The sequence below is a fragment of the Monodelphis domestica genome, chromosome 1, assembly GCF_027887165.1.
Source record: "Monodelphis domestica isolate mMonDom1 chromosome 1, mMonDom1.pri, whole genome shotgun sequence".
Lineage (NCBI taxonomy): Eukaryota > Metazoa > Chordata > Mammalia > Didelphimorphia > Didelphidae > Monodelphis > Monodelphis domestica.
The window spans coordinates 708,271,389-708,284,257 of NC_077227.1; the positions used below are offsets into that span (position 1 = coordinate 708,271,389).

The window sequence follows — 12,869 nt, forward strand, 5'->3', positions numbered from 1 at the left end:
TGCTCACTTACAAATTCCCTACAAGGAAATCACAGTTCTACTTCCTATCTCTAACTATAGACTTAATTGTGAACAGCAATACAACCAACCTTGCTTTATAACATTTATATTTGAATTAATTTTATTCACTACATAATGTGCCAACTGTGGTTCTATTTTTCTACATCTCCTTTAGCATTTGTCATTTTCTTTTCTGTCCTTAACCAATCTGATAAGTATGAAGTAGTACCTGAGAGTTTCCTTCATTTGCATTTCTCTAATTATTAATAATCTGGATAAATTTTCATATCACTATTTTAAAATTTTTTCAAATATGTATTTATTAGCAATTATATGTTATAAATTTTCACACAAGTTTTCTAAGTTATATGATTGAATTTAACTCCCTTCCTCCCTTCCCTTTCCTCTCCTGGTACTGGCAGGCAATTCATCTGGGTTATACATGTATTATCATGTAAAACATATTTTCATATTGTTCATTTTTGTGAGTAATCTTATAAATCCCAAACCCCAAAACAAAAACCCAAATAAGCAACTGAAAAATTGTATGTTTTCATCTACATTCTGACTCCAATATTTTATATGACTATCGATAGCTCCAAAAATTGCCTATTCATATCCCTTGACCACTTGTCAACTGGAGAATGGTTCTTATTCTTATAAATTTGGCTCAGTTCCTTATATATACTTTTGAGAAATGAGATCTTTATCAGAGAATCTTCCCCTCCCCATTTCCTCCTTTTCATTTTGGCTGCATTAGTTTTGTTTGTGCAAAAACTTTTTAATAGGGCTGAGAATTATCTACATAAAGAGGATAATAAAATCCATGGGAGGTGATGAAATCACCAAGTAAAATAATATAGAGAAAGGAGAAAAGAAGGTCCAGAACAAATTCTTAGAGGATAGAAGTCTACAAAGAAGACTGAGAGGGAACAGATAGCTAGGAGGAAAACAACAAGACAGCAGTATAACTAAAATCTGGAGAGATGACAGAATCGAAGAAAGAAAAGAGGGTGATCAATGGTGTCAAAGGTAGCAGAGTTATTGAGAAGGCTAAGGACTGAGAAAACATCATTAGATTTGGCAAGTAGATAATTGAGAAGAAAGGGGGTTTAGCTGAATTATGAGGTGAGAATTAATTCTAGAGAGTTAAAAGAATGAAAGGAAAGGAAGTGAAGCCCCTGTTGTATATGGCTTTCTTGAGAAATTTGGACGTGAAAGGGATGAGAGTTATTGGACAATAGATAGCAGGGATGAATAGATGAAGTAAGGGTTTTTTTTTAGGACTGGGAGACACATTGGACTGTTTGTAATCTCAAGTACATTTAGTGGTCTGCTGTTTTTATTCCATTCCATTGATCTCTTTTTCTCCTTTTTTTTTTGGTCCAGTACTAAATGTTTTGAAGTTTAACTGCCTTGTAATGCATTTTAAAGCCTTTTTTAATCTTGTCCCTTAATATTCTTGCCTATTTGTTTCTCCATATAACTTTTATTATGCTTTTATCCAGTCCTACAAAGGAACCCTATGCTATTTTGATTGGTATTGCACTGACTATATAAATTAATTTGGGAAATATTGTCATTTTTATTATATTAATCTAACTAGTTAATTAATACTCCTACAGTTATTCAAGTCTTCCTTTATTTCAAATATCATAATTTTATAGTTGTCCACACAGGCAGATTCCCAGATATTTAAGTTTTTTTCTCCACTTTCTTTGATTGTTCTGTCTCTACTGAAAGAATGGTGAATGGGTTAGCTTGGCAGGAAAAGTGCCACTGAGTAAGAAAATGAATTTTCTTTATCTCATTACTGCATTAACAGACCATGATAAAGTTCCTTACCATCTGCATTTATCAGCTTCCTACTACATAAACTCTCATCTCTCCCCAGAGAGGGTTTGTGAATAAATAAAAGATGATTTACATATTATAATAAGAATTGATTAGGTGCCCACAGTACTCAGAGCTCTGTGCTGGCCATTATGAGAGCTGCAAAATTTAGGTAATAAGACATTCCTCCTCTAAGGGGGCTCCCAGTCTAGTAGGGTGATTGTATACCAATACAGATAACCTATATGTTATATGTACATCCTAAGTGCATTAGATCAATGAAAAACAAAGTGCTCTTTGAGGTCTTCAAGGGAAGGCTGTTTACTAGGTAGAGTAAGTACCTATTAAAGATTGTTCATTCTGTGTAGTAAGAGTAAGCTTAGTAGAGTGGATAAGAGGTTGGGTTTGTAGTCAGAAAGATGTAGGTTCAGATCCTCCTTCTTCCACATACTAATTGTGTGACTAAGGCAATTCCACATACTAACTGTGTGACTAAGGTGAGTTATTTAACTTCTTGGGCAACTCTCCAAGACTATAAATCACAGCTAGAGTTGTCATTTGACATTGCGGAGGGAGTTTGTACACTGTTAAGTTCCTACATCATGAGTTCCCTTCATAGATGAATGAAGGCACTAATCCAAGCCATAACTATAAAGTATCCCAGAGCTCTAGACAGAATGCCAAGAGCTCTGATGATTTTAGATCTGGTTTTGCCAATAACTAGCTAATCTTTCAAGGTAAACAGAGTAGGGATTTCTATCTCTTTTTGTGTTTGAACAATTAAGGAGCCAGAAATATAAAAAAATTAAGTGACCTCTCCAAGACACTACTGCTTCTGACTCTTCATGACATCTTTTGGAATTTTCCTGGCAAAGATACTGGAGTGGTTTGCCATTTCCTTTTCCAGATCATTTTTATAGATGAGGAAACTCACAGATGAGGTAAATAGAGTTAAGCGACTTGCCCAGGATCACACAGTTAGTAAGTATCTGAAGGCAGATTTAAACTCTGGAAGATGTCTTCCTGACACCATTCTATTCATTTTACCATCTCCCTACTAGCTCATGTCAAAGCTGAATCCAGCTCTCCTAACTCTCAGGCCCTTGCTCTTCAGACTAAATTACATTTCCTTGGTAATAGCCATTATTTTTTCATTTAAAACCTGAATGAAATAGTCCTCGTAATTCATGTGCTCTCCTAGGAGCTTCCTTAGCTTTCTGGAAGAGTGGCCATCTCATCTAGTACATAGATTATCCCAGATGAGTATATCCCTCAATGTTCCAGTAAGCCAGGGCTTTCTGGGGACAGCTATTTCTCTACTGAGTCCAACATTTACCAACAACCATAAGGAAACCAGATCTGTGAAAACCCCCATTAATGTAAAAGATAAATTAGAGAGTGGTTATTCAGTTTAAAAAAAAAAAGAATTCCCTACAGGGTTTCTTTAGTAACCTCCTCTTGCACATTAAAAATATTTACTTAATAAAATATTATTCATGCACTCTTTCTTTCCAGGAATACATCTGTTGTATAAGGAAAGACACACCTACAGTTTTCCACTGAGCTTTAACAGGAATTGAGAATTAAGCTCCCATTTCTTATTTCTTCTCTACTAGGAACTTTTCTTGGAACTCTATTGATTTTGATAAATAAGACCAGACACCAACTGATTACCTTCTTTGGTCCTTTGGACACCTATTCTAGCAAGTCTATAGTTTATCATTCATTTTCTTCTTTGCCTTCCAGATCATGAGTTCTTATAAGTTAGATCACATTTTTTGTCATCATCTTTTTTATTCAATATATCAGCACAGAGTTGATTTTTATCCTTAGGAACCTTTTCAGTTCTTATAAACCTCAAAAAAGCTAGTATTGTAGGTTCATTTAGCAGTAGTGAGAATATAGCACAATTCTAATTTCATGTGGCTTTTGGTAAATGCTATAGTATTTAGAACTGGGAGAGATCTTAAAAATCTTCTTATCCATAGAAGGTCTTACTTCTTCTAACTAAATCATGATGAGGGCTTCTCAATCTTTGTCTTTGGTAAACTGAGAGAGGAATCTAAAGGGGTCTGATTATTATCAAGACAATAATTGTAAAGTGTTTAGCACAATGCCTGGCACATAGTAAGTACTATATTAGCTATAATAATAATTATAATAATAATATTGTTGTTACTATTATTATCATTATTTCAGTTCAGAGTCCTCTTCTAATTTATCAAGAGACAAAAGTTGAAAGGTCCTAATAATAGTTTAGGTTTAATAAAAGAATTATTTGCCTTCATCTGTTAACATAGTAGCTCAGGGAAATCAGTTCCTAGGATGCCATTGGGCTAAACATCAGACCTTTTGCCAATTTTACCTGGTTGGCATGAAGAAAATTTGGTTACCCAGCATTGGTCCATCTTTTCCTCAGAGAGAGGCACCAAGGCTTTAGTAAACCTGAAATCTTAGAGTGAGAATATCTATATTCTGATCCTAGTTATAATAATAACTCTTTAAAACCCTCAAAGCAAGGTTCTTAACTCTCTGAACTTCAATTTGTTCCTCTGTAAAATGGAGAAATCAAAGTCAAATTTCTCAGGACCACTTTGTAAAAAGGTTCTGAAGGATTCTTGATGTTGAAGATATATGGTTTCTCGATCTTCTGCAGCTATATTTCTATTAAATGAATTGATCATCCACCTCATGCTCTGTAATTATGTCTATCTCCCAAGTCTCTGGCCTAGATCCTCTTCTCTTCTCTCTAGGTTCTCTCATTTGGAGACTTCATCAGCTCCCATAGATTTAATTGTAATTTTTAATATTATATAAAAATATTCTAATTATAATTTATTTGCAGATGACTTTCATATCTGTATGTCCAGTTCCTAAGCTTTTGTCTCCTACTTATAAGATTACCTTGTATATGTTTAGTATATAGCAAATACTCTAGCCTTACTCACCCAGAACAAGTCTAGTTATCATCACCACCTCAAGGATCTAAGAATATTCCTGAGAGACCAGGGGCCGGCCTGCTTGCCCCTCCCTCTCTCTCTCTCTCTCTCTCTCTCTCTCTCTCTCTCTCTCTCTCTCTCTCTCTCTCTCTCTCTCTCTCTCTCTTCTCTCTCTCTCTCTCTCTCTCTCTCTCTTCTCTCTCTCTCTCTCTCTTCTCTCTGTTCTCTCTCTCCTCTCTCTCTTCTCTCTCTTCTCTCTCTCTTCTCTCTGTTCTCTCTCTCCTCTCTCTCTTCTCTCTCTTCTCTCTTTCTCTCTCTCTCCCTCCCTCTCTCTCTCCCTCTTTCCTTCTCTCTCTCTCTCTTCTCTCTCTCTCTTCTCTCTCTTCTCTCTCTCTCTCTCCCTCCCTCTCTCTCTCCCTCTTTCCTTCTCTCTCTCTCTTCTCTCTCTCTTCTCTCTCTCTCTTCTCTCTCTCTCTCTCCCTCCCTCTCTCTCTCCCTCTTTCCTTCTCTCTCTCTTCTCTCTCTTCTCTCTCTCTTCTCTATCTCTCTCCTCTCTCTCTCTTTGTTTTTTGAATATACAAGTAATTTATTGAACATTCAAACTTCATTAAGACATGTGCAATATGGCAATTTTACTGGGTTTAACCCTACCTAGTTTATGATTGCTTGCTGGGGCTTAGCAACAGGGTCCAGTTCACACTTAGCACTAATTAAATACTTTATTGAATAAATACAATACCAAACAAAATGCATTCAAATGAGAGAGCTCTTACCTGGCCCATAGTAGGTGCTTAATAAATACTAGTCAACTAGAGTTCAGTGGATAGAGAGCCAGGTCTAGAGACTGGGTTCAAATCCAGTCTCAGACACCTGCTAACTCTGTGACTCTGGATATGTCACTTGACTACCAATGCCCAGCCCTTTCTGCCCCTCTGCCTTGGAACTGATACTCAGTATTGATTCTAAGACAGAATATAGGGGTTTAAAAAAATTGCTGACAGATATGCTGTGTTCCAAAAGGCACTCAGAACATCTTTGATACTGGAATGGTTATAAAACCCAGCTCCACTCCCAGACCTGCTTCTCTAATCTCATTTACTTGAAATAAAAGAGCAAAATTGATGGAAAGGATTTGAGGGTGGGCCTGGAGACAGGAAGACTCCTCTTCCTGAGTTCAAATCTGGCCTCAGACATATATTAGCTATGAGATCCTGGGCAAGTCCCTTCACTCCATTTGCCTCAATTTTCTTATCTATAAAATGGGCTAGAGAAGGAACTAGCAAACCACTCCAGTATTTTTGTCAAGAAAACCCCAAATGGAATCTGGAACAGTCAAACATGTCTTAAAAACAACTACTGAAGAAAAACTGACTAAACAACAACTTTCCCCTTAGATCTTTGCCTCTTTTCTCCTACTTTAATTCTACTAAATATGAAGAAATCAAACCAAGAGAGGGGAGAGGTTCTGATCAACTAGTACCGTCTGAATATACCTCAAGTTATGACCAATCAAGAGGCTTTTCTTGATTAGGTGTCTGGCAGACCAGAAGCAATTTAAAGAATGTCTCTACAAGCTTCAAAGTAGAGAATGCATCAGCCAACCATTCTGTTCATACTAATAAGAGCTGGCCTCATTGATCAGATTTGTTCCTAAATATGTACAATTGTCTCTCTTATTAGGATATAAGCTGTTTTGTTGTTGTCTTTATATACACATCACCTGACACAACATCTGACCTATAGTAAGAGCCCAATAAGTTCTTATTGATTAGATTGATGAATGTATCAATTTTTTTATTTAATTTAATTTCTTCCTAATTACATGTAAAAACAGATTCTAATTTAAAAAACGTATTTTTTGTCTTATAATCAATACTGTGTATTGGTTCCAAGGCAGAAGAGTGATAAGGCTAAGCAATGGAGGTTAAATAATATGTCCAGAGTTACCCAGCTAGGAAGTGTCTGAGTCTAGATTTGAACCCAGGACTTCCTGTCTCTAGCTCTTGTTTTTAATCCACTGAGCCACTTAGCTGCCCCCATTCTTGTCATTTCTCACAGTACAATAATATTCCATTACAATCATACACTATAATTTACTCAATCATTCCCCAGTTGATGTATCCTCTCACTTTCTATTTCTTTGCCCCCCTCACAAAAAACTACTTAAATTTTTTTTGTACATGTAGATCCTTCCTCTTTATATTTTTTATCTCTTTGGGATACAAACTTAGCAATGGTATTACTGGGTCAAAGAGTATGTACTGTTTTATAGCCCTTTGTTCACGAGTCCAAATTACTTTTTAGGAGGATTGAATCAGTTTACAACTCAAGCAGCACATTAATGTCTGTTTTCTCACATCCTCTTCAAGTTTTGTCATTTTCCTTTTCTGTCATACTAGCCAATCTAATAGATGTGGGGTGGTACCTAAGAGTTTTTTTAATTTGCATTTCTTGAAATAATAGTGATTTAGAGTAATTTGGGGGGAATGACTATAGAGAGCTTTAATTACATTGTCTGATAACTGCCTGTTCATATCCTTTGACTATTTATCAAATGGGGAATGACTTATAGTCTTATAAATTCAACTTATTTCTCTGTTTTGAGAAATGAGACCTTTCTTAGAGAGACTTGTAAGAAAAATTTTCACCATTATGCTTACTGGGTATTATTCTCCATTTTATTTTATCCCCATTTATCCTTTTCTCTCTCCTTTCATTCTATCCATCTCAAAAGTGCTTTGCTTTTGACCACCACATCCCTCAATTTGCCCTCTTTCTTCCCCTCCTATTTTCCTATAGGGTAAGACAGATTTCTATACCCAAATAATTATACATTTTCTTCCCTCTTTGAGCCAATTCCAACTAGAGTAAGTTTAAATGCTTCCCTCCCCACCTCCCCTATTTTTCCCTCCACTAAAAAGGCTTTTTCATGCCTCTTTTATGTAAGATAGGTTACCCCATTCTATTTCTCCCTTCCTCCTTCTCCCAATGTATTCCTCTTTATGCATTAATTTTATTTTTTTTAATATATCATCCCATCCTATTCAACTCATACTCTTACCCTTTGTCTATGTATACTACTTCTAACTGCCCTAATAATGATAAAGATCTTAGGAGTTACAAGAATCATATTCCCATATAGGTTTATGAATAGTTCAACCTTATGAAATATATTTTGAGTTCTCTTTACTATTTACCTTTTTTTATGCTTCTCTTGAGTCTCCTGTATTTGAGAGTCAAATTTTCCATTCAGTTTTGGACTTTTTATCAGGTATGTTAAAAAGACCTCTCTTTAGGGGGGCAGCTGGGTAGCTCAGTGGCTTGACAGCCAAGCCTAGAGACAGGAGGTCCTAGGTTCAAATCTGGCCTCAGACACTTCCCAGCTGTGTGACCCTGGGCAAGTCACTCCACCCCCATTGCCTAGCCCTTACCACTCTTCTGCCTTGGAGCCAATACAGAGTATTGACTCCAAGACGGAAGGTAAGGGTTAAAAAAAAAAGACCTCTCTTTCATTGAATATCTGTTTTTCCCCTGAAGGATTATGCTCAGTTTTGCTGGGTAAGTAATTCTTGTTTGAGGTCTTAGCTCCTTTTCCCTCTGGAATATCATATTCCAGACCCACTGATCCTTTAATATAGAAGCTACTCAATCTTGTGTTATTCTGACTATGGCTAAATGATATCTGAATTGTTTCTTTTTGGTTGCTTGCAATATTTTCTCCTAGACCCGAGAGTGCTAGAATTCTGGCTCTAATATTCTTGGGAATTATTCTTTTGGGATCTCTTTCATGAGGTGATCAGTGGATTCTTTCCATTTCTATTTTACTCTCTTGTTCTAGAATATTAGGGCAGTTTCCCTGATAGTTTCTTGAAAGATGATGTCAAAGGGAATAGGTATGTGGCTGAGTGGATTAAGAGCCAGGCCTAGAGATGGGAGGTCCAGGGATCAAATCTGATCTCAAACATTTCCTAGCTATGTAACTCTGGGCAAGTTATTTAACTTCCATTGCCTAGAGAATACTGCTGACTTGGAACAAGCTCTTTTTTTTTTTATCATGGCTTTTGGGTGGTTTAATAATGTTTAGATTATCTTTCCTGGATTTACTTTTGAGGTTGGTCATTTTTCCAATGAGATATTTCAAATTTTCTTTTATTTTTTCATTTTTTTTGTTTTGAATGTTTCTTGATGTTTCATACAGACATTAGCTTCCATTTGGCTACTTCTAATTTTTAAAGAATTATTTTTTTTAATGAGCGTTTATATTTCCTTTTCCATTTGATCAATCCTACTTTATAAAGATTTTTTTCTCATGAATTTTTGTACCTCTTTTTCCATGAGGCTAATTCTGCCTTTTAAGAAGTTTTTCTCATTAGTGGATTTTTATATATCTTTTTTTCCATTTGGCCAATTCTGCTTTTTGCCATTTTTCTCTTTGGTGGATTTCTGTGTTTGTTTTCTCAATTGACCTACTCTATTTTTAAGGTACTATTTCATTCAGTATTTTCTTATGCCTCCTTCATCAAGCTGTTACCTCTTTTTTGGAGGATAATTTGGTAGATATCAGATATGTCTGGGTACTTTCTCTGAAATCTTGGCTTTACCTCATGAACCAATTATTTTAGAGACTGGATCTCCACAAAGGCAACATTAATGCTTTATCAAGACGGGGAGGTGACCTGGAGTTCTTATAAGCTATATCAACAAAGCATGAACTTAAGTAGGCCTTACCAAAAAGCAAAGGCTTTGAGTATGGACCCAGTAATGTGCTTTTGCATGTCTATCTCTCATCTGAGGCTTAATCTAGCTAAATTCAGAAAGAAATTGCATTAGATTTAGCATTGGAAGACCTACATTGTTAAATCCCAGTTTAGCTTTTGTAATTTTTGGCAAATCACTGAACCTCTTGGAGCCTCCCACTAAATCTCACAATTACCAGGTTGGCTACTGGCTGATGAATTTATTTTGACCACAGCAACTCTCAAAGGAGATCTACTAAATTGAAGAGGGATTACAATCTGCATTGGTGTAGCACTTACCCACATGGACAAAAATCACAGATGCTGAAAGAATTGCAATAAAATTGTTACTAACTCCCATCAATTCTTCTCTTGTCTATTCAAGATGTTGTAATCTATGTTTCAGTATTCCAAAAGGGAGTGGATGGCATAAAACTTGCCTTTAAAAGTAGAACCTCTTGGGCTACTAAGCAATGACCTTACTTATTCTCTTTCTCTCCTTGCAGACTCCACAATGGTGGCACCACCAGCCAACACAGAAGCCCAGGTATGTACTCTTCATTACTCACAGAATACAGAACCAGATATTCATAGAGTTCTAAGGGGTCTATAACAGTTATCTAGATAGTTCCTGCCTCCCAGCAAGACTTCACCTGAAAAATTGGATGCTATCTGAGTCTTACAGAATCTAGATGAATATCTAGCAAAACCCTGAATTGTAGAAGGAAATGGGGCCATGCTAAGATCTTCCACATCATCCTCTTTCACACATACACACTCTAATGTCCAGCAAAATTGACCTTCAATATATTATCTCTCCATTTTGTGTCTTTGTATAGCTCTTCCCTCTGCCTAGAATGCACTCTCTCTTTACCTCTGACTCAGAATTCCTAACTTCTTTCAAGGATCAGCACAAATGCTCCCACTTATGTGAGACCTTTTTCCTCCAGCACAAGTTACCTTTTATTTATTTTCTGCATATTTGTATGTGTATATATATATTATCCCTCCCAATGGAACATAATAAAGAAATAAACTCCTCAAGGACAGAGACTTTTTCATACATTTGTCTCTTTAGTAATAAATATTTATATAGAGCTTACTATGTACTGGGCACTGTGCTAAGAGCTTTATAATTATTATCTCATTTAATCTGCACAACAATCCTGGGAAGTAGATATATCCTCAGAATCTATTACAGTGCCTGATGCTTTTGGGGGAGTGGAGCAATCAGAACTGAGATTTCCTTGGTCCTTGGCACTTCCTTTACCAATGAAAATCAGCATTTCTCTGCAAATTTCCCCCCTTTTTTCTTTGTTTATTCCTTCCTTCCTTCCTTCCTTCCTTCCCTTCATCTCTCCCTCCCTCCCTTTCTCCCTCCCTCCCTTTCTTCCTCCCTCCCTTTCTTTCTTTCTTTCTTTCTTTCTTTCTTTCTTTCTTTCTTTCTTTCTTTCTTTCTTTCTTTCTTTCTTTCTTTCTTTCTTTCTTTCTTTCTTTCTTTCTTTCTTTCTTTCTTTCTTTCTTTCTTTCTTTCTTTCTTTCTTTCTTTCTTTCTTTCTCCCTATTTAGTCCAGTTTGGAAGTATAATGGCCACTATTTAGGCAGCCTGATGGCTCCTTGCACTTGGGAATGCTCCACAGTGGGGCTGAACTTAGTACAAAAATTCCAACTCAAAACTCTCCAAGTTCTAGAGATCTTTCAGTTCTAGCCTCTCTTATTAATAAGAATTACTGGCTTGTTTTGTAGTTCATATAATCTTAAATTTCCTGGAGCAATAAGAAGTTAAATGATTTACAGTTACTGTAAATGTGTCAGTGACTTGAACCAAAAGCTACTTCTCTATCAAATAAGCCATGTTGCTTGGCATGTAGTAGCGTAAAGATGAATTTAGAGTTGCGATTTAAAATCTAGATTTAATTGGTCTCCCCAAAATAAAATACCCAAGTCAGTCTGGTATTTTATGGTAATTTAATTAATATAGAGGGAAGGAATTAAGGAGAGGGAAGGAAGGGGATATGGGATTTCTCCCACCTGGCCTGTGCCAGGGGGAATTTAAAAATCCCTTCCTCTAAGTCCCTGAAGAAAATTAGAGGCTTCTAAAAGGATAATGTTGGAAAATAAAGGAGGAAAACTCAGCCAGAAACTCACACTGAACCGGACAATAGCTTGTAGCCACACTAAGATACCTAAGATACTAAGATGCTCCTCTTAGCTAACTCTCCACTACCAATAAAGGAAAGAGAGTTCCTCTAATCAAGATTCTCTCAGAGACAGCAAGGGAACCAAATATATAGACCTTTCACCCTTGTGTCTCCTCCTCTAAATGCCCATTCCTAGTTCTCATCTTCTCTTGATTAGATTATATCTTTAGTTACTTCACACTTCTTTGTTAAGTTCACCTTTTATTAGTTACTTGACCTTTTTGTGATTAATTTAACCTTTATAGTTACTTAACACCTTTTTGTATTAAGATACTTGGCCTTTTTTGTGATTAATTTAACCTTTATAGTTACTTAACCCCTTTTTGTATTAAGATCTAAAAATAGACTTAGCTTCACTATAAGGTGAGAACTAAGTACCTTCATTGTTCAATCAGGAGATTACAACTTTATCTTCCCCTAAAGTAAGGTTTAAGTAGGGTGGAGTAATTTAAAGTTTACAGTAGGCACATAATAAATGCTGATTGATTGATTGATTGTCATAAATCTAATAAAGGGTACAGGAGTACCATCTGAAACTATGCACAAACTTTGATTTACCACTGTCTGCAGGCAATATTCCCAGTCTCAGGAAACTAATTCTTCCTAGTTCATCTAAATTAATTCTGCTGCAGTATGAATCCACTTCATAGGGATTGTAGATCTAGCTGAAAGGGACCCCAAAGGACTCCTAGTCAGACCTTCTTATTTTACTGATAAAAAACATGAGGCCCAGATAGGTTAAATATGTGGCCAAAGTCACACAGGTAGTAAGCTTCAGATGCAGAATTTCAAGTGCCATTGCTCTTCTATCCAAGCTACAACAGTGGTCTCTAAAATGGGTTTGACACTAAGAAGTGTTGAAATAGAATTAAAAGAGTTTAGTGACACTGAGCTAAAGAAGTTTGGTGTTTTGCTCTTCTTCTTCCTTCTTCTTCCTTCTTCCTTCTTTCTTCTTCTTCTTCTTCTTCTTCTTCTTCTTCTTCTTCTTCTTCTTCTTCTTCTTCTTCTTCTTCTTCTTCTTCTTCTTCTTCTTCTTCTTCTTCTTCTTCTTCTTCTTCTTCTTCTTCTTCTTCTTCTTCTTCTTCTTCTTCTTCTTCTTCTTCTTCTTCTTCTTCTTCTACCTTTGGTGTCCTCTTGGAACTCAACTCTTACCTATGGCT

The 12,869-nt window shown here is 36.2% G+C and overlaps 1 protein-coding gene across 1 annotated transcript in view; it reads left to right on the plus strand.

The window, feature by feature from the left end:
- Nucleotides 1-12,869, plus strand: part of SPIRE2 (spire type actin nucleation factor 2) — a 60,233-nt gene that overhangs the window by 14,402 nt on the left and 32,962 nt on the right. The window contains exon 2 of the mRNA XM_007477336.3: nt 10,015-10,055. Within this exon, the coding sequence (XP_007477398.1) occupies nt 10,015-10,055 (41 nt within the window). The remainder of the gene's footprint in view (nt 1-10,014; nt 10,056-12,869) is intronic.